Source organism: Megascapheus bottae, chromosome 17, assembly GCF_031878675.1.
Source record: "Megascapheus bottae isolate mThoBot1 chromosome 17, mThoBot2.hap1, whole genome shotgun sequence".
NCBI lineage: Eukaryota > Metazoa > Chordata > Mammalia > Rodentia > Geomyidae > Megascapheus > Megascapheus bottae.
The window spans coordinates 29,931,390-29,953,241 of NC_143525.1; the positions used below are offsets into that span (position 1 = coordinate 29,931,390).

Below are 21,852 nucleotides of genomic sequence, written 5' to 3' on the forward strand. Positions count from 1 at the left end.
TTGAGTTTGTCTAGGCAGGCACCTAGTCTTTTCTCCCCTGGTTTTATTTCATTCATTCATTTTGTACTGGTACTCAGCAAGCCCTTAACCTCAGGGTTTGGTTACAGCACCTTAGGTTTTTCACTCAAGGCTAATATTCTACCCTTTGAGCCATTGCTCCACTTCTGGCTTCCTGGTAGTAAATTAGAGATAAGAGTCTCCTGGATTTTCCTATTTGGGTTGACTTTGAAGCGAGATCCTTAAGATCTTAGCCTCCTGAGTAGTTAATAATACAGGTATGTGTCATGGCTTCTGGCTTCATTTTTTTTTTTTTGGAGATAGGATCTCACTTTCTCCCTTTTGATAGCTTGTTCCCTTTCCCCCTCCCTTTCTCTGCTGGTAGGGGGGATGGAACTCAGGGCCTGTCACTCTGGCTTTTTCAGCAATGCAGACACTACCACTTGAGCCATACTTTACTTCTGGCTTTTTGCTGGTTAACTGGAAATAACTGGAGATAAGTGTCAGACATTTGTGCTTGAACTGTCTTTAAACCTGGACACTCAGATTCCAGCCACTTAAGTAGCTAGGATTACAGGTGTGAGCCTGGCTTTTTTTTTTTTTTTTTTTTTGGTAATAGTTGGGTCATACTCATGGTCTTATGTTTCCATACAGATGCTCTACTACCAAGTTGCACAAGTCCAGTTCCACATTTCACTTTTTGACAGGTCCTATGCTATGATTGTCTTATTATGCTTTTTTGCTGAAGATGGAATTACACCATGCCTAGCACTGGTAATTAGGATTACAGGCCTGAGTTACCAATCTTTTTTTTTTTTTTGGTTGCCCTTTCTTGGACTTCAGGCACTGTCCCTGAGCTTTGTAGCTCAAGATTGGTACTCTATCATTTTGTGCTCCATTTCTAGCATTTTGGTATTTAACTGAAGATGAGAGGCTATACTTTCCTTCCCAGCTGGCTTTGAATTGTAATGCTCAGATCTCAGCATCCTGAACAGCTAGGATTGTAGGTGCAGGCTTACTGATGCCCAGCTTTTTTTGTTGGTTGTGGGGCTTGAACTCGGGTTCTGTACCTAAGCCTCTGTACTCAAGGCTAGTGCTTTACCACTTGAGCCACAGCACTATTCCAGTTGAGTGGTTAATTGGAGAAAAGGGTCTCGCTTTTCTGCCTGGCCTAGCTTCAAACTGTGACCCTCAGATCTCAACCTGAATAGCTAGGATTATAGGTGTAGGCCACAGCACCCTGCATGTTTTTTGTTTTTTTTAAGATGAGGCATCACTGTGTTGCCTAGGTTGCCCCTAGGATCTTCCTGCGGAGTGGCAAGGATTATAGGCGTGTGAAACTGCATCTGCCTCACAAAAGGTTGTTTACAAAGTTAGCAATGAGACAGTTTTGTAAGGAGAATGCTTAGTGAAAACAAATGCAAGCCTTTGCTGTCAGAAAGGAAAAAAGAACCAGGAATGTGGCCTAGTGGTAGAGTGCTTGCCTAGCAGGCATGAAGCCCTGAATTCGATTCCTCAGTACGACATAAACAATAAACAAAAGAAGCTGGAAGTGGTGCTGTGGCTTAAGTGGTAGAACACTAGCCTTGAGAAAGCTCAAGGACAGTGCCTAAGCCCTGAGTTCAAACCCCAGGACTGGCAAAAAAAAAAAAAAAAAAAAAAAAAAACCAACCAAAAAAAAAAAACCCAACCAAATAATAACAACAACAACTTAAAAAAAAGAAACAAAGAAAGAGAAAATGGAAAGCAGGGCACCGTGGCTCACTCCTAGCTACTCAGGAGGCTGAGATATGAAGATTGAGATTCAAAGCCAGCCCAGGCACAAAGGACCTGAGACTCTTTTTTAAAAAAATTATTTTTTGCCAGTCTTGGGGCTTGAACTTAGGGCCCGAGCACTGTCCTTAGGCTTTTTCCTCAAGGCTAGCACTCTGTCACTTGAGCCACAGCACCATTTCTGGCATTTTTTTCTGTGTATGTGGTACTGGGGAACCAAACCTGGGTCTTTGTGCATGCTAGGCAAGCACTCTACCACTAGGCCAAACTCCTGGCCCAAGGACCTGAGACTCTTCTCCAATTAACCTCTAGAAAATGGAAAGTGGGGTTTGGCTCAAGGGTAGGGTGGTAGCCTTGAGCTGAAGAGCTCAGGGACAGTGCCCAGGCCATGACCCACCAAAAAATAAAAACAAAAACAGAAAAACCCAAACCAAGAAAGAAAGAAAGAAAGAAAGAAAGAAAGAAAGAAAGAAAGAAAGAAAGGAAGGAAGGAAGGAAGGGAAACTCTAGTACTGACATACTTCCGATCTCTCACAATTAGTAATCAAAATATTGAAGGCTTTTCTGGCTCCTTAATAAGACCACAAGAAGTTCCTTAAGAAACCCAGTAGAGTATGGACAGGAAAGAAACAAGATCGAATCTGTAATCCAACAGTATCAGGGTTTCTTTGGATACTTGCTGCTCAAGACAAACTCTCTTACTAGGCCAATTAGGACTGGTTCTCTTCTACCAGGCATTCCACACTGTCACCCACCTGCCTCTCTAGTTCTTCAGCAAAAGCATCAAGATCTAAGTCCTTGAGTCGCTCTGGGTTTTCCAAGATTTCTTCAAGAGCTCCTGCAGGATTGGCATCTTCAGCAGACTCATCATATTCCAGGGCATCTACTGCCATCTTCCTGGCCCATTCATAAGTCTCAGGATGGACACGGGAACCATCAAGGACTTCAATGTATGAATCAGTGCTGAAGAAAAGTAAAAAAAGGGCAAGATATAGAACAAGAAGCCTCTTGTAACAACCCGAATTTCACCAATGGGGAACTGGTTAAATAAACCAGGGTAACTCCATATGAAGGACACTGTACAGTCATTAAAAAGAATGAGGTAGAGAGATCTGTGTGCTGACATGGGAAGATGCATGATGTACTGATAAGTGGAAATGCACTGCAAAACACTATGAATCATATGATCCCATTTTTTGTAGCAAATGGGTAGTTAGTAAATGCATAGCAAAATTAAAATTTAGAAAACACTGTAGTATACATAAAAATTGTTATGGTAGTTATCTCTGGGGAGTGGGATTATGGGGGACTTCCACTTTCTGCATAATTATTTCTTTATGTTGAATTTTATATAATGAACTTATATGAATCTTAAAAGAAGATAAAACAAGAAGGGGGAAAAAGACCTGAGAATTTGCTGATAGCTATTTTCCCCCATAAAGCCTTCCCAGGCTAGTCTTGCCCGTGCACTCACATGGACCTATGTTATTCGTGGAGTGTTACAGCAAAGCTGAGTGGAAAATGAAGTTTTAGAACTTGAAGCCTATTTCCCCACTGACTTCCAATACTGAATTGAGGAGCTATGTGCCCGTGGAAAAGATCCTCCAAAGACTGAGTTGATAACTTCTGGAGAGGAAGAGGTCAATAGTGAAGTCCAAAGTCCAAGTGAATAGAACTTTCTCTCAATAACATCATCTTAAAACATAACAATCACTCTCCCCCTTCTGTACCTCTTCACACCCACACTGTGTTCCACTGCCCATCTTCTTCCCACCCTTATCTGGATGCAACAAACCATAGTAACAGAATCTGTGTTTTGTCCTTAGGCCCTGAGCTTATAAATTAAATTTGTTCTTTTACATTTCTCAGATGAAATAAGCCTCACATAATTGAACCGATCTTTTCCATAGGTCAGGGGCTCTTGACTGAATAAAGATTCCTTACCTTTTCTTTAAAGCATTTCCTAATTTAGGGGTTGGATATGCAGCTCAGAGGATGAGCACTTGCCTAGCGTATGTAAGACCCTAGGTTTGATCCATATCATTAAAAAACAAAAAAACACAAAAAACAAAATAAACTAAAAACAAATCAAAACAATCCAAACCAAAAGATGTTCTAATTTAAATGGTTTGGGGCTCTTTGATAACACTAATCCTTTGAAACTACCAATCAAAGCCCACGGGAATTTCTGGTCCATCTAGGCAGAGGGCATCACCTGTCCCCCAGGGAGGCTGTGTCAATCTTGAGGAAGCCAGCACAATTCATGAAGACTTTGGGACCCATGTGGCACATGGTGACTAGCTGGGTTCGGCTCTCAAGTCGAGTGTTGTTTTGCTTCAGGATCTAGAGGAGAGGGCTGGGTTAAGCCATGGTAAGCAGTTAAGCAGGCCTTGTCTCCCTAGACTGCTTTCTGGCTCTTGCTGGACCCTCTATTATGGAATCTCTTCTTGTTCAACTATCCAAATGAGCATACTAACAACATTATCTCACTAAAATAATTAATAAATTAATAAATTATACTATGTCATTAAGACTATATGCAACCCAAGAACTGTTTAAGAGAGTCATACAAATATACACTACAGAAAAAGACATTATTTTGAAGCAACCTCCACTGACTGAAATTCTTTTTCGTTTTTACTAGTCCTGGGGCTTGAACATGGGGCCTGAGCACTGTCCTTGAGCTTTCTTGAGGCTAGAGTCCTACTACTTGAGCCACAGCACCACTTCTGGCTTTTTCTATGTATGTGGAACTGAGTAATCGAACCCCAGTCTTTGTGCATGCTAGGCAAGCACTCTACCACTATGCCAAACTGAAATTCTTTTTCTCCCCACTGGGAAAAACTCCAGTCAGCTGGGTGATACTGAGTAGCTGATCCTGATCTGTAATCCTAGCTATTTAGGAGGCTGAGATCTGAGGCTGAGGTTTGAGGCTAACTGGGCAGAAAAGTCTAAGAGACTCTTATCTCCAGTTAACCAGCAAAATGCTGAGTGGAGTTGTGGTTCAAGTGGTAAAGGGCTAGCTTTGAGTGAAAAAGCCAAAAATGAAGGAGATCCCCTAAACCGAAGTCTCCGTGTGTGCACACACACGCTTACACACACACATACACATCCTGCGTCCTCTCCCCCCACACACAAAAAAACCATTCAACAGTCCTGAGATTCTTGGCTATTGGGGCTTGAACTTAGGGCCTGGCCACTGTCCGTGGACACTTGTTTCTCAAGGCTAGCACTTTACCACTTGACTTACAGCCACTTCTGGCTTTTTCTATGTATGTGATACTAAGGAATCAAACCCAGGTTTTTGTGCAAGCTAGTGAGCACTCTATCACTAGGTTACACTCCCAGCTTACTTCTGGCTTTTTCTGTTTATGTGGAGGACTCAAACCCAGGGCTTCATGCACGCTAGGCAAGCACTCTACCACCAAGCTCCATTCCCAGCCTCCCTGGCTTTCTTGTGTGTATGTATGCGTGTATACATATGCATTGGTAATGAAGCTCTCATGAAGCTTTTATGCTCATAGAGCTCCACCATTTGAGCTATACTTCCACTTTTAGCTTTCTGGTGGTTAACTGGAGATTAGAGTTTCACAAACTCCTTTGCCTGGGATGGCTTTGAACTGTGATGATCAGATCTCAGCTCCTGTGAAGCTAGGATTATAGGTGTGACCTGCCCTCCTGGGAGAAGGAGGGAGTAGAGCTAGAACTGTGGGTCTGGGTGCTGTCCCCAAGCCTTTCAGCTCAAGGCTAGCATAGCATTTTGCCACTTTGACCCACAAGTGCCAGTTCTGGTTTTCTGGTGGTTAATTGGAGATAAGAGTCTCACAGACTTTAATGCTCAGGCTGGCTTTCAACTGCGATCCTCAGATCTCAGCCTCTCAGCTAGGATTACAGATGTGAGTCACTGGTGCCTGCTAGACAACTATTTCTTTTTCTGAGATAAAATCTACCTATGTAGCTCAGCTGGCCTCCAACTAGCAATCTCAGCCTCCTGAATGCTGAGATTATATGAATGTATTGTAACATCTGGCTACTTTTCTTTCTTTCTCTCTTTTTTTTTGGTGGGTCATGGGGCTTGAACTCTGGACCAGGGCATTGTCCCTGAGCGTTTCAGCTTAAGGCTACTGCCCTATCCTTGGGCCTGGGTGCCATCCCTGAGCTCTTCAGCTCAAGGCTACTGCCCTTCCCCTTGAGTCACAGCCCTACTTCCCGTTTTCTGGTGGTTAATTGGAGATATAAGTCTGACGGACTTTAATAACCAGGCTGGCTTTGAACCACGATACTCAGGTCTCAGGCTCCTGAGTAGCTAAGATTATAGGCGTGAGTCACTGTGCCCGGCTGCTTTTTTATTTTCTGATTCAAACCATCCTACCTTTAGCAGGTGAGTTCCTTTCCGAGGTCCCAGGCCACAGACATATTGAATCAAAGCCTGGCTATAAGGATGAGCAATAGCACGGTTGACATCAACTCCAACCTCATTGACCCGGTTGATAAATTCACAGTATAAGGCGTTGAGGAGTTCTTCTTTGACAACATGCTCCTATCAACACAAGTGGGTAGGAATAAGGATACTGTGCCTTTCCACCCACAGAGCCTACTTGTCAAATCCTACTCACCTGCAAAGGGTGAAACTTGAGACACAGGATGTCTTCATCAGAGCTGCACACTTGGGCAAACTCTATCAAGGGGTCTTGGATGCGCCGGGCCAGGGAAACAGCCTGTCTTAGTACTGGTGGGTAATCCCGGAACTCTGCCTGCAGTGATACGAGGGCATTAGGGTTTCCTCAGTGATACTATTTTGTAGCACTTGCAGCACTGACCAGAGTCATTCTAGAGTGGGGTTCCAGCAATACCTCTGATTTCTTGCTGTTCATATAGAGAATGGCCAATTCATTATCAACCAGCTCTACTCCAATAGAAGACAGTTGTTGGCCTTGGTCTAGCTCATGCACAATGCGCTTCACGTCCTCAATCAACATCTGGGCGTCCCTGGAGGAATAAGGAATACTTCTTTGATTTCTTTTCTCAGGCAGACAGAGAGTCACATGACTGAGGTAGGGTAGAGATGAAAGAATTTAATGATAAAGAAGAACTTTTTTTTTTTTTTTTTTTGCCAGTCATGGGCTTGAGCTCAGGACCTGAGCACTGTCCTTGGACTTTCTCAAGGTTAGAGCTCTACCACTTGAGCCTCAGCATCATTTCTGGCTTTTTTCTATGTATGTGGTACCGAGGAATCGAACCCGGGTCTTCATGCATGCTAGGCAAGCACTCTACCACTAGGCCAAACTCCCGGCCCCAAAGAAGAACATTTTTTAGAGAACCCCCCTGGGATTATCAAAATTCTATGCCCATTATGCTATGGGCATATGCTAGATTCAACAAGAGATGAGTAACTTTTGAGTCATAGATTTAAACAGATACTGTGTGCCTCTACCTGTTCTCTCCTGCAACTGTTACCACATGAGGCTTCTTATTTAGAAGAAATTTCTTTAGAGTTTCAATATCTTGAGCCTGGATTGAAAGAAAATCAAAGCTGAATGAATCTGTGCATGGGAAAATTTCCAGTAGTTCTCTCTTAAGTAGCATGAAATCTTACGAAACTGGAGGAGGGCGAAAACTGGAAGGGCCTAAGAGATATTTCTAACTTCCTTAGACAGACAGCTGACTAACCTAATTCTGGCTAATCGGTCCACTAATTAGAATTCACATTGTACTACTCTTGGCAGATCTAATGATCAGTCAGTTAGCTCTCTTTTAAATCAAGAATTACTAGCCATGAGTCCTAGTCTCCCCTACACTCTTTTAGCCCCCAGCCCCAGTTTTTTATTTTATGTTTGTGCCTGTTCTGGACTTGAACTCAGGGCATGGGTACTGAGTTTTGTGCTCAAGAACAGTACTCAATGATTTGAGCCACAGCTCCACTTCTAGCTTTTTTGATAGTTAGTTGGGAGAAATGAGTCTTACGGACTTTTTTCCTGGGCTGTTTCACATATGATTCTCACATCTCAGTCTTCTGAGTAGCTAGGATACAGGTGTATGTCACCAGTGACCAGCATCACTTTGTAATTTTCATTCATTTGCTTTTGCTAACACTGGAGATTATGCTCAGAGCCTGAGTGCTGTTCCTGAGACTCTATGCTCAAGGTTAGTGCTCTACCACTTGAGTCATGGTGCTACTTTCAGCTTTTTCTGAGTAGATTAGAGATAAGAATCTCACAGGCTTTCCTGCCTGGGTTGGCTTTGAACTGAGATCCTCAGATCTCAGGCTTCTGAATGGTTAGGATTATAGGTGTGAGCCACCAGCACCTAGCCTTTGTGGGAATCTTATCTCCAGTACCTAGCAAAAGTCAGAAACAGAGGCATAGCTCAAGTGGTAGAGCACCAGCCTTGAATGAAAAAGGCAAGCCAGAGCACAAATCTGGGAGTTTAAGCTCCAGCAAAAAAGAACAAAAAGAAATTCAAAAATATACTTGGAAGAATTTGAATTCCCCAGTCCTTAGAAAAAGAGGTGCTAAACGTCTGAAGTAGGGAAAAGGTTGCCTAACACCCTCGTGGCTTTCAGCTCCTGGAACAGTCTGACCCAGATGCTGTTAAGAACAGAGGAAGCCATGGCAGCTCCAGAAGCACACAAGGACCATCAGCTGGCTGCAAGCCCAAAGTAAACTCTCGCCACACAACTCCAGTGCCATCTACTGCCCACAGATGAGAGACTAACCCTGGGTTGCCTAGATCTCAACATTTATCCCACTGAACTATACAATCTACTCCAGAGGCATACTTGCTAACCCCTACTCTGGAGACTTGCCTTCTTTTCTCGCTCTTCCTCTCTCCATGCAGTTCGCCGTTTGGTAAAATGGGGCAGCCGGAGGAAGTCTGTTACTTCTCCTTCACCATTGACCAAGGCACAGAATACAGGATGATCTCTGCCAGCCAGCAAGACAAACAAAAGAAGTACAATAGTCAGTCAGCAATAGAAGCTAAGAATAAGAGAAGGATGAAATGAAGAAAGGTAGGAGATGGTAGAGGATAGATAGGTATGGGATATTACCTGGCAGCGGAGAAAGCAATGCCTAGGACTCGAATGCCCTTCCCTTGGTTCTCATCCATAAAGTCATCATCTTCCTCCACTTGTTGATCTGGTCGGTAGGGAGCTACCCTCAACCAGTTGTAGAGCTTTCGGCTACAGGCCTATGGAGAAGGTATTTCGATACTAGGACCACCAATCACTAAATGTAGGAAGGTATTTATACGTGCACAGGCTCCTAGTCCCTTGGGAGGCATACACACACAACCCAAAGGCATACTTAACTTTTTTCTTTTTTTTTTGCCAGTCCTGGAGGGGCATGAACTCAGGCCCTGGGCACTGTCCCTGAACCTCTTTGTGCTTAAGGCTAGTACTCTACCATTTGAGCCACAGCACCATTCATAGCTTTTATTGTGTATGTGGCACTGTGGAATTGAACCCAGGGCTTCATGCACGCTAAGCAAGCACTTTACCACTAAGCCACATTCCCAGGCCCCCCACCCCCCGCCTTTTTTTTGTTGTTTTGTTTTGTTTTGCCAGTACTGGGGCTTAGAACCCAGGAGCTAATGCTCTTCCTCTTTTTCCTCAAGGCTGAGATACTACTCCTTGATCCACACCTCCATACTGGGCATTTGCTTGCTTTGCTGGTTAACAGGAGATAAGAGTATCATGGTCTTTTCTGACTGAATTGGCTTTGACCCATGATTCTCAAATCTTAGCCTATTATAGACATGAGTCACCAGTACCTGGCTCACTCTGTCCTAGAAACAGAATAGTACACAGAAGAGAGAAACGTAAGTACGCAGTAGTGCTTGCATGAATTCAAGAAGGGGGTGTGCCTCTGTGGTACAGCACTTGTTAGGCCTTGGGTTATATCCCTAATACCACCACCAAAAAGAGATATAAAGAGACAGATAAATCGATAAGAGATATGAATAAGAATGAGAATCTGTCCTTACTTTTATGACATATTCCTTGGCCTCAGCCAGCAGCTTGTTCTTGAGCTCTTTGGCCATTTGTACATAAAGGAATTGCTGTAAAGCTCGCTCAATGGCCATGGTGCGTTGCCGGTTCCACTCTTGTACCTGGTGACTGAATTCATCTCGGTAGTAAAATTGTTTGATCTCTTCAAAATATGTTTGGTCATTGCCGTAGCTGAAAAGATATACAAAGCTGAGGTGTCAGGGATTGAGAAAAGGTAACACCCAGATTTCCATGAAAAGTAGAAGAGAGCCAGGATTACTGGCTTGTTCAACTCCGAAATGGTGGATCACATTCCTTAGATATTGTTTCTCTCCATCAACCTTCCCCAAAGCTCTTTTAGAAGCCTAGCTCTGCTTACCCTTCTACTCCCTTCATATCTATGCTGATGTCAATGGTGAGTAGTCCTTCATCTTCAGCCAGGCCTATCTTCAGGAACTGGTCATCTCTCAGTTCTTTAACAGGCTTATTCTTTAAGTATTTAAAGGAATAGGCATAGTGGGCCTCATCAACATCCTGTACAAATCAAGAGGGAATCATCAGTCTATGGTAGGCTTGGCTCTGGGGGAAAAGGCTAACTTTGGGCTCCAGTCAGACAGTCAATTAGTGGAAGACACAAGACTCAGTTCAATCCAACAGCAGAGTCACATCCTGCATCAAAGCCTTTTATCCAGCTCACCTTTCTCCCTTTCTTAGTAGGAGTTATATTTAGCTTGGCTCTCTCTTGGAAGGTCTGTCTCAGCACCTGCCGAACAAGGGGTTCCCGAGCAATCTGTAATGCTACCATGTAGCGGGCACCTTCTAGCACAGCTTCTGGAGTGGGGAACTGGCTGTGGGGAAAATAGCAGAGTTGTAGGTTAATGATGTTTTGGACCTCAGGTCCCTTCTTCTGCTGGACACCTGTTACATGCCTACCTGCAGACATAATCCTTGGCCAGCTCTAGGGGCTCTGCAGGGAACTGCTCTGTCTCATGCCGCTGATAGCTGTCCCGAAGGTTCTCCCCAAACTGCTCAGGAGTAAGCCCAAACTTTTTGGCCAAGCCATCTAAAGCAAAATTGGGAATGAAAAATAAGGCAGAAGACAGGTTTTTAGTCTAGAGTAGCAGCTTTGGTCTTCAAATGGACATGAAAGCAGGGTCAGGCCATTAGAGAACAATGAAAAAAAGGAGTAGAAGCATCAGTGTTTTTTTTTTTTTTTTTCCCCTTTTTTTTGTGGGTCATGGGGCTTGATCTCTGTGTCTGGGTGTTGTCTCTGAGCTCTTCCGCTCAAGGCTACGCCTTACCCCTTGGGCCACAGTGCCACTTCCTGTTTTCTAGTGGATAATTGGAGGTAAGAGTCTCACTGCAGAGCTCAGTGGCTCACGCCTGTATTCCTAGCATCTCAGGAGGCTGAGATCTGAGGATCATGTTTCAAACCCAGCCTGGGCACTAAAGTCCTGGACTCTTATCTCCAATGAATCACTAGAAAAGGAAGCGGCCCTGAGGCTCCAGTGGTAGGGGATGAGCCTCAGATTTCAGCCTCCAGAGTAGCTACGATTATAGGTATGAGCAACAAGGGCCAGCTTGGAGAGGCTCTAATTATTTCAGAAACTTAGGGCTGAACCATGGTAAAGAAGGATGGGTGGGTATGGGCTTGAGAAAGTTTCTAGGAAGTCATAAAGTAGATTAGCTAAGTACTGGTGACTTATTCAGATATTCTTTCTTCCTCTTTTCACCAGTCTTTCCTCTGGGTACAAATGCCCAAGTCCCAAGAAGCTGGCTGTTACTTACCTAGCCCCGCACTCTGGCAGATGGTATACATGTCTCGACGGGAGGCCTGCTTGAGCTCTGGCCCCCGTTGTTCCTCATCTTCTGCTTCCTCACCTTCACCTGTAATGAAAATTAGAGGACAGGCTTTACTTTCTAATTTCACATGAAGATTGGAGAGACATGTCAAGAAGCCCCAAATGGAACTTAGGCAAAGGCACCTTTGGAGATACTCTGGCTATCATGTCTCATGGGTTTACTTTCTCAGCACTCACCTTCTTCATCTCCCTCCTCTCTTACACGCTTCAGCTTCTTGCGGCTAGCCTTTGCAGCATTTTGCATCTTGGGGATGTCCCGACCATAGTACAGGAGGAAATGATTGTAGACATCTTTCAGCTCATCCATTGATTGTACATCCTTGAGCCTTAAGGGAAAGGATAAGACTCCAGTCATCACTATGGATGGGGTATGCCATGGTTTTGCTACCAAGAGCCTAACTCCTAGGAGGCAAGATACCAACTAGCATATGCACCAGAATTCTGCAATAAATCTAGACACAATAGTTTGGCTCATGTCTGTAATCCTAACTACTCCAGAGGCTGAGATTTGAGGACTGTGGTTCGAAGCCAGCCTGAGCAGGAAAGTCTGTGAGACTCCCATTAACTACAAGTAAGTTAGAAGTAGAGCTGTCTCTCTCCCCTGAGTGCCCTCCCTGCCCCCCCCAGCCAAGTTCTGGAGCTTAAACTCAGGGCCTGGGCACTCTCCATGAGCTTCTTTTGCTCAAGGCTAGTAGTACTCTGCCACCTGAGCCACAGCCACAGTTCAGGCCTTTTCTGTTTATGTGGTACTAAGGAATTGAACCCAGGGCTTCATGCATGCTAGGTGAGCATTTTACCACTAAGCCACATTCCCAGGCAAAAGAGCTATGGCATTCATTCATTCATTTATTGCTTGCGAGTCATGGGGCTTGAACTCATGGCCTGAGCAATGTCCCTGGGCTTTCTCAAGCCTAATGCTCTACCACTTGCGCCACAGCACCATTTCTGGTTTTTTTTCTATGTATATGGCACTGAGGAATCAACCCAGATCTTTGTGCATGCTAGGCAAGCACTCTATCACTAGACCAAACAGTTAATATGAAGAACTAATGAACCTGGGTCAGAAAAATCACTTCTCATGTATAGATCAGTTGGATTAGACCCTGTGCTGTAAATCTTGCAATGTAGCACTTCTCCTGGGAGACTTGCCTTATCTGAGGGCTCCCTGTAATGAAAGAAGCCCAGCAAGCCCTACCTTTCCATGTCTGTGGTGTCTAGGGCCCGGATGCCATCAGCCAAAGGTTTGTCAGGGTCAGCAGATATTTGCTCATACTGATAAGCCTGCATCTTCTCAAATAGCCGTGTTAGGTTCTCTTTGCGAATCCTCAGCTGAGTCCACTAGGATGAGAGTAAGGAGTGGTGTTTAGCCTGGAGTCTCAAGGCTGGTTGCTCTGTTCCCTTACTAGGAGATCTGATCTGGGAAGCTCAGTAGGCCTGGGTAGGGGTGGTTTTGTAGTACCCAGGTAGTATTGATACTCAATCTGGTTGTGCATAGGAACCATGTATTTATTTGTTTTGTTTGTTTTTTTTTGCCAGTCTTGGGCTTGAGCTCAGGGCCTGAGCACTGTCCTTGGACTTTCTCAAGGCTAGAGCTCTACCACTTGAGCCTCAGCACCACTTCCGGCTTTTTTCTATGTATGTGGTGCCAAGGAATTGAACCCAGGTCTTCATGCATGCTAGGCAAGCACTTTAACCACTAGGCCAAACTCCCAGCCCCACCATGTATTTATATTACCTTTTCATCCCACTGCCAAACCCTCCATAGGTCATTGATGTGTAACTCAGGCTCCACATACTCCTTTCTGTAGAAGGCAATAAAAGGCACCTAGGGTGGCAAGGAGACTCCAGTCACATAGAAGAAAGGTCTGCAAGTATAGCTACAGGAAATTCAACAGTTTCAAGCATAGCTTCCCAAAAGGCCACCCAGGGCAATGTTCTCTTCAACAGATGAAGGTAATATTGCAGCCAAATAGCCCTGCTTTTCTTTCTTTCTTTTTTTTTTTTTCCCCTTTTCTTTTCTTGCCAGTACTGGGGCTTTAACTCAGGGCCTTAGAGCTGTCCTTGAGTTTTTTTTTTGCTCAAGACTGGCGTTCCACCATTTGGAACACAGAACAACTTCTGGCTTCTTTGTATGTGGTACTGAGGAATCAAACCCAGGGCTTCATGCATGCTAGGCAAGCACTCTACTACCAGGCCACACTCCTGTTCCAGCCTTGTTTTCTTAATCACTAGACTTTCAGTTGGTTCTAACACTTCTTGAGTTAAAGAATCACTTCTAAGAATGTGGGTTGGGTTTGACCTGACTTAGGTAACTCCTTTCCTTGTATCCTTTAATTGAAATTCAAGTGCTACCTCAAAATGCTGATTTCGCATGAAGCCTAAGGCCTCCTTGATCTTCTGAATGGTGCTAGGCCCTTTACGACTGAAACTGCTGCTTGGTTGTCCCCGGTCTAGGTAATCACAGCTTTCCTACAATAGGAAAAAAACAAACAAAAAATACAACTTAGTAAGACACTGTTATTCGCTTTTGCTTTGTCTTGCCACAAATACAATACAGAATATCTATAAATCTTGCCACAAATATAATACAGAATACTCTATCTGTAAAAATTTATAATGTATACACATATAGATATATGGGACAGAGAAGGGGAGTAGTGACTTCCTATTTTAATCCAATGGTTCTGGTTCATGTCAAAAGCTAAGGATTATAGCCAGACACCAGCGGCTGTTGCCTATAATCCTAGCTATTAAGGAAGTGGAAATCAGAAGAATTTTAGTTCCAGGGTAGTCAAGACAAAAGAATTCACTAGACCCCACCTTGACAGAAAAAAACAGGTACAGTAGCACATGCTAATTATCCTAGCTAAGGTGGGAAGTATAAAAAGGATAATTGCATGCCAGGGCTGGTGGCTAAGGCCTGTAATCCTACATCTCAGGAGGCTGGGATCTGCAGATCACGGTTCAAAGTCAGCCCAGGCAAGAAAGTCCATGAGATTGTTATCTCCAATTATCTACCAGAAAACTGGAAGGGGCCCTATAGCTCAAATGGTAGAGTGCTAGCCTTGAGCTGAAGACCTCAGGGACAATGCCTAGGCACAGAGTTCAAGCCCTACAACCAACCTCCCCCCCCCCCCCAAAAAAAAGGGTAATTGCAGTCCAGGTCACCCCAGGCAAAAATCAAGACCTTATCTCAAAACAACCAGAACATAAAGAGCTGTGGTGGGGGTAGAGTACCTGCACAGTAATGTGAAGCCCAGTACGAGCCAAATTCTGGTGGCACACATCTGTAATCTTAGCTACTCAAAAGGTTGGGTCCTGAAAAATCACAGGTCAAAGCCAGTCTGGGCAGCAGAAAAGTTCACTAGTCTCTATCTCCAAAATAACCAGCACAAAAACAGGGCTGGAGTTATGGCTCAAGTGATAAGAATACCAACATAACAAGTGTGACACACTGAGTTCCAGAACTGTCAAAGAAACAAAACAAAACAAACCCCAATACCACCAGAAATAAACACACAAAAAACCATAAGGTCACTTTTGGGTACCTGTAAAGAAATTGTTGGTGTGGCAAAGGCATTTCTGTAGATCCAGTCAGCTTCTTCTTCCAGTTCATCATCTTCAGCCCCCTTGACTGGGATGGAACGGAGCTGCAAAGTAAAACAAGGTGAGATGGGCTGTATCTTATACCTGCACTCAGGAAAAACTCACTTTTACCCAACTATTGAGAGGAGTTTTGACTAACAAGAGGCTTGGGTAGAAATAAGTTGTTGACAAGTATGACATATGAACTGTGAAACCTCTTGAAATATATTAAAGGCCAGGGGGCAAGGAAGGGAGTGTTGAGGGGGAATTCATTGTACACAGGCGTGAAAATGTCACAAAGAAATACCTCCTGTATATAGCTAATATAAGGTAAAAAAAGAAAAGATGATCATTTCATGAACTACAAGCAGGGTTATAATCTATCTTCCTTCTTCTAAGACTTGGACATGGAATGGATATGCTGGATACTGTTCACAGTATCAAATGGTTATTAAGATTGTTTCTTGTCTACAAAGTGACAGCAGGTCCCCAGAAAGCAGAAGATTGTAGGTTCTTACTTGGAACCTCTCAGGAAGGTCAGTGGCTCGAATCTCATTGTCCTGATCTGTGAGATGGCTACTTTCCAGCTCACTGGGCTCATACATCTCAAAGATGCTCCTGCGGCTTACACGCTTCTTGGTGGTTTTCTTCGGGCGCACTCGGATTTCACCCTCAGCCTCATCATCCTCATATTCATACTCTTCCTCCAGTTCTTCATCATACTCATTATATTTTTCAAATTCATCATAGTCAAAGTCAACACCAAAGATTTCCTGGGCTTCCTGCAGGGCTCTGTGAAAGCAAGAGACAACTAGCTTAGGATCAGGAGAGGGGAGAATATAAAATATGTCCCAGGAGACTAAGAAGATAAAGATAGGAGAACTATGGGAGTGGGGGGGAGGGAAATGGGGACCAAGACATGTGAAAGGGTATCAATGTATGGGAATTATGCACCATCTATCCGGCAAATATCATGTAACCCTTCTATTAATTACAATAAAAAAAAAAGAAAAAAAAGATAGGAGAACCATATTTATTGTAGAGTAGAAATGAAGATGGAGGATACTTGTGGGCAAACTATTATTTATCAGTATTTCTTTTTTTTTTTTTGGCCAGTCCTGGGCTTGAGCTCAAGGCCTGAGCACTGTCCTTGGACTTTCTTGAGGCTAGAGCTCTACCACTTGAGCCTCAGCACCACTTCCGGCTTTTTTTTTTTTTTTTGCCAGTCCTGGGCTTGAGCTCAGGGTCTGAGCACTGTCCTTGGACTTTCTCAAGGCTAGAGCTCTACCCCTTGAGCCTCAGCACCACTTCCGGCTTTTTTCTATATGTGGTACCAAGGAATCGAACCCGGGTCTTCATGCATGCTAGGCAAGCACTTTAACCACTAGGCCAAACTCCCGGCCCCTGGCTTTTTTTTTTTGTATGTATGTGGTACCAAGGAATCGAACCTGGGTCTTCGTGCGTGCTAGGCAAGTATTTTAACCACTAGGCAAAACTCCCAGCCCTATTTATCAGTATTTCTAACAATGATAGGAATCAAACAGCAACAGGGCAGATATGTCCATACCCTACAGTGATCTACTTCCTGCTAAGACATTTCAGCATTTCCATATAGCAAAAGCTTTCCAACTTTTAAACTTTGATCCAGGTATAACATTACATTTAGAAGGCCAATGGGAGTGGCAGGTAGAAGAGGGATGCTGGAACCTTGCTTATATGGAACTCTATTCTAATTTTTATTTTTTGGCCAGTCCTGGGCTTGAACTCAGGGCTGGAGCTCTGTCCTTTAGCTTCTTTTCTGCTCAAGGCTAGCACTCTACCACTGGAGCCACAGTGTTTTTCTGTTTATGTGGTGCTGAGGAATTGAACCAAGGGCTTTGTTTCATGCTAGGCAAGCTCTCTACCACTAAGCCCCATTCTCATCCACCATTGTAATTTATTAGAGGCCCCAACGTGCAGACAGCTCTAAGGGCTTGCAGGAGTGGGTGGAAATCACTGCTAGTAATTTTAAAGCAAAGATGCAAAATGTCCAAGAACATGGCAATGTTTCACTCTGGGCAGAGGCCTCTGTCCTCCTACCTAAGTGAGCCTAATAATGCCTTTATCACCGCCATGGATTAGACCCCACTCACGCATCTGTGTATCCAGGAAGTTTTTTCCGCCACTTAGGCTTTTTCAGAGGCTGCCCGTCATCATCCACAATGAAGTCATCAATATCTAGGTAGGAAGGGACAGGTGAGTGTTTGATCAGGGACTGAGCCTAAGTTGAACAGATTTAGTTCTTGCTAGAAAGGTCAGGGTGGTTCCTTTTTCTTTTCTTCCCCCCCCCCCTCATTTTTTGTAGGTAGCAAGGCTTGAACTCAGGGACTGGATACTGTCCCTGAGCCTATCTGTGCTCAAGACTAGTATTCTACCACTTGAGCCACAGCACCACTTCTGGTTTTTGAGTGGTTAATTGGAGATAAAAGTCTCATGGGGACTTTTCTGCCCAGGTTGGCTTGGAACCATGATCCTCAGATCTCAGTCCCGTGAGTAGCTAGGATTACAGGTGTGAACCACCAGCACCCAACATCAAGGTGTTTTCTAAAAGGGAATTCCTCTTGTGTCAAATGCTAGGGGCAGTAGAATGACTTTCCACACTGTTCCTACAAAGACACTAGAAAATCCCCCAAATCAGCTAAACGCTGACTTTTCTGTCCAGTGCCCCATACCTGACTCTTCATCATCTTCCTCCTCTTCCTCTGGAGGAGCCATGGGGGCCTCCACAGCTTCCTGTCCTTCTTCCCCTTCCCCATCCTGGAAGATTTCTTCTGCAATAGCCTCTTTTTCATGTTCCTCCTTGCCATATTCCTCTTCATCATCATCTTCATCATCTGACATTTTCTTGACACGTCGGTACTTTTGCTAATGGTGAGAGAGAAAGCTTGCCTTGTCAGGATCTGAGGAGTCTCTCCTAAGGATATACACTCTACCAATCTCATTTCCATGTTCCTTCCACCATTACACTTGCTAAGGAAATAGGAAAGAATATGTTGAATGATGCTCTTTCAGCCCCAAGGACCACCATGGAAATAGACAAGCTTTTATCCAATAGGCACCCAGGTAATGGGACACAAATCCAGGCTTCACAGTACTCTAATACTGAACATCTTTCTCTTCCTTAAGGTTTCCCAAACTGTTGGGGACGTGCCTCTATAAGAAGATAGTTTCAAAGAGGGTTTTCTTTGTTCCCAGGGAAAAGATCAAATAAAATAAAAATACTCACTCCTCGTTTGAGTTTGACACCTAAATTCTCCTCAATGAGGTCAAAATCATCATCCTCCAGGCGGTCATCAAAAGAAGCTAAAGAAAACAAAGTATTACTCACAGCAATTGGGAAGTCCCTTCCCCACTGCAACTTCCACCTGTCTCAACTGCCCTGGAGATTGACTACTCACTGCGTTTTCTCTTCTTGTGGCCAACATCATCTTCTGAATCACCAGAATCACTGCCCTCCTCCTCCCCTTCATCTTCATCATCATCATCATTGATAAATCCTTTCAGATTGCCTTGCTCATCTTGATCATCTAGGTTCTCTTCCTCTTCTTCCTCATCTAGAATCACGCATGTTTTAAGCATGGAGATCAGAGATTAGGCAGGAAATATAGCAGGGCTACTTGCTTAACTGCAAATATCTATCTGTTCAAACCTAATGAATCAAGTGCCATGCTAACTCTTCTGCTTTGTGTAAAGATACAAAATATGGCTATCAACCTGAAGCACCAACAACTGCAAAGGATAGTTCCTTTTCCATGGTCACCATCTGTCTTTAGAAAAAAATCTTCTTAATTATTTTGCCTACTCATTGGAAGCTGTATAGCTACCAATAATCTTATTTTCCTCAGTTTACAAATTCAGCAATTACAGTCCTTCCTTTATCCTTCTGATAAAACGTGTATCTCCCTTGTCTCCTTTATAATTATTTCATAGTTCATTGTCTCTGATGATCCCAAAGGTTGGACTTGGCCAGAAATATAGGTAACTGGGTACATAAACACAGCAAGGGCTAATATCAGGAAGCATTATGTACAGATTTATTTGCTGGCTTATTGTTTGTTTCCACCCATTGAATGTAAATTCCCACTAACATAAACAGTAGCTGGATCTATGTTTTGTCTTCCTAGTTCTAAGAACAGTGCTTGGCATATAGCAGACAGATGCTCTAAGCATTTTCTAAGAATGACTGAATGTTCTCAAGCTGGTACCTCATGTGTGAGAACTTCTGTGCTCAGCCTGAGCCTTTCATCAGCAAGAATCCAACTATCCAAAGCTTAGCAATAGTGGGGAGAAGCTTGAGGCTGGGGCCTCCTCACCATCATCTTCCTCTTCCACAAACTTCTTGGTAACTCTGGGCACCACTTCTCCTTCATCATTGTATTCTTCTTCTGATTCCTCAGCTTCACTTTCCACAAAATCAGACATTGCTGTAGCTCCTTAAAGCCTACCTGAAGAAGACTAGGGAAAGGGAAGGGATGAGGGAAAGATGAGACATGGAGAACTCTTACAGCTTCCCAGAAAATGCCTTTTAGCTATCTGCTCCAGTTATGTTCACCCAAATTATTTCCACTTGAATAAGTCCCAGACGGCTTGAGCTAAGGGTGTGGCTCAGAGGCAGAACATCTTCACAAGGTCTTGGTTTGATCCTTATGCCACCACCAACCAGGCAACAAAGAAAAACAACTTTTCATTTTTCCATCTTTTCTAATTCCTCAAAGATCCACTCTGCTCATGTGTACTACCAAAAAAAAAAAAAAAAAAAAAAAAAAACCCCAAATCATGGGACTTGAACTCAGGGCCCTGGCACAGTCCCTTAGCTTTTTCTGCTCAAGGCTGATACTTTACCATTTTAGTCACTGAACTCAGATCCTCATATCTCATATCTAGAATTGCAGGTGTGAGCCTCTGGGGCCTGGATCATAGTTTGTTTTAAGCTATCAGTGCCATGAATTCAGTTTTTAAGGCCCTAAAATCTTCAAATCAGATGCTAGCTCCTGCTAATTAATTGCTAGCCATATGCCCTCAGCCTATTTAACAGACAGACACAGACTGCCAACCTGAAGAAAACAATGGCCTTCCTCGGGCCTGGTGGTAATCAGTGCCCCATGTTGCATTCAGCTTGGAGAGACAGCAGTGTTTTCTCTCATCCTGGCCTAGGTTAGTAATAAACATACTCTATGGTATAGCTGGGAAAGGCTTCCAATCTAGCTTAATGCCAAGATTTCCAGGTGTGCCAAAGCAATATTGACTTGAATTTGCAGGATGTAGATGTGCTTCATCAGCACTGAAGGCTAAATGTGCCAAGCAGCAACAACTCCAGAACAAAGACAAGAATTACCTGTTTGCATTTTGTTATTAGCAATATTTCCTATCTGGGACAAGCCTGATATAGTTTGGAGTTTGCATTTAATACCTACACCTTTCAAAAAATTTCCCCACTTCCAGACTGAAAATTAAATTTACAACTGGCATAGTCCTCACAGTGGGTTGTTAGAGGGAAAAGTTTCTCCAGGCAGAATCACAGCTGCATCTGTGTAAGATGTAGCTCAAAGGAAGAGGCTGGTGGTTACCATGACAGTCTCTGGAACAGGAATGGAGCTAGGATCAGATTGCCACAGGGGAGGGCCTCTGCAGTTCCTCCCTTTGAACAAGAAATTGTAAGAGCAATTAAGGAGACCAGACTTAAAGAGACCTAGTCTGTTAATTTCCCCTACAATGCAGAGTCAATTAACGTTCACTTTTTTTTGGCCTTTTCTTTTTTAGGGACAACTTTTAGGCTAGGACATTGAGTATGTAAAATTGAGTGAATAAGCTTCCTACTCAGGTGGAGTTCAAAAACAAAGAAACAAAACACATTGAAGTTCAGTAGAAATCTACTAGGGAATAAATCTCCAACAAATCAAAGCAAAATGAAAACAAAAATCCTCTAATTAATGCAATATTAAGACATGCGAGAGGAATATGAAGGTAATATAAAGACAGCTTGGGAAATACCTCAGAAAGATGAGTTAAGAATGTAGTCATATGATAGTATACATACTTATAAAAGCAACAGATTATATACTGTCTCTAAATAAAATTTTTGTCAATCATGAAAAAAAGAATGTAGTCTGGAAAAAGACATGAACAAAATTTTGGTTTCGAAGTCTGGTCATTTGGAAAATGGTCTCAGCAGTCTGTTTGTGGAGTTTAAATCACATTTCTCATTCTGTATTTTGTAATGGCCTCGGTCTAATTGAGAGGTAGTAATGGGTGAATACTCATTCAGAATAAAGAAAAAAATCTAAGAATTTAGTAAATAAGAAACTAGTAAATAAAATTTCATTTGATTTAAATTTTTATATATTGAGGATTCAGAATTGTTAAAAAGGGACTGGGAATGTGGATTAGAGTGCTTGCCTAGCATGCATGAAGCCCTGGGTTCAATTCCTCAGTACCACATAAACAGAAAAGGCAAGAAGTAGCACTGTGGCTCAAGTGCTAGCCTTTAGCAAAAGATGCTCAAGGACAGTTCCTGGGCCCTGAGTTCAAGCACCAGGACTGGCAAAAACAAACAAACAAACAAACAAACAAACAATAGTCTAGGCATGAGGGCATATACTTGTAAAGAGA

General features: G+C 43.4%; 1 protein-coding gene across 1 annotated transcript in view; it reads right to left on the reverse strand.

Annotated features, from left to right (window-relative positions):
• The window catches only part of Supt6h (SPT6 homolog, histone chaperone and transcription elongation factor), a 36,857-nt gene that overhangs the window by 10,405 nt on the left and 4,600 nt on the right, over positions 1 to 21,852 (reverse strand). Inside the window, exons 2-25 of the mRNA XM_090350601.1 lie at positions 19,557 to 19,698; positions 18,642 to 18,797; positions 18,470 to 18,546; positions 17,916 to 18,108; positions 17,337 to 17,421; positions 15,723 to 15,996; positions 15,168 to 15,269; positions 13,972 to 14,088; positions 13,355 to 13,444; positions 12,815 to 12,957; positions 11,797 to 11,945; positions 11,546 to 11,644; positions 10,691 to 10,820; positions 10,455 to 10,605; positions 10,137 to 10,291; positions 9,754 to 9,949; positions 8,819 to 8,958; positions 8,576 to 8,693; positions 7,205 to 7,281; positions 6,624 to 6,759; positions 6,387 to 6,524; positions 6,143 to 6,310; positions 3,986 to 4,113; positions 2,526 to 2,733 (exon numbers count right to left, since the gene is read on the reverse strand). Coding sequence (XP_090206727.1) covers positions 2,526 to 2,733; positions 3,986 to 4,113; positions 6,143 to 6,310; positions 6,387 to 6,524; positions 6,624 to 6,759; positions 7,205 to 7,281; positions 8,576 to 8,693; positions 8,819 to 8,958; positions 9,754 to 9,949; positions 10,137 to 10,291; positions 10,455 to 10,605; positions 10,691 to 10,820; positions 11,546 to 11,644; positions 11,797 to 11,945; positions 12,815 to 12,957; positions 13,355 to 13,444; positions 13,972 to 14,088; positions 15,168 to 15,269; positions 15,723 to 15,996; positions 17,337 to 17,421; positions 17,916 to 18,108; positions 18,470 to 18,546; positions 18,642 to 18,797; positions 19,557 to 19,665 — 3,339 coding nt within the window. The 5' untranslated portion in view covers positions 19,666 to 19,698. The remainder of the gene's footprint in view (positions 1 to 2,525; positions 2,734 to 3,985; positions 4,114 to 6,142; positions 6,311 to 6,386; positions 6,525 to 6,623; positions 6,760 to 7,204; positions 7,282 to 8,575; positions 8,694 to 8,818; positions 8,959 to 9,753; positions 9,950 to 10,136; positions 10,292 to 10,454; positions 10,606 to 10,690; positions 10,821 to 11,545; positions 11,645 to 11,796; positions 11,946 to 12,814; positions 12,958 to 13,354; positions 13,445 to 13,971; positions 14,089 to 15,167; positions 15,270 to 15,722; positions 15,997 to 17,336; positions 17,422 to 17,915; positions 18,109 to 18,469; positions 18,547 to 18,641; positions 18,798 to 19,556; positions 19,699 to 21,852) is intronic.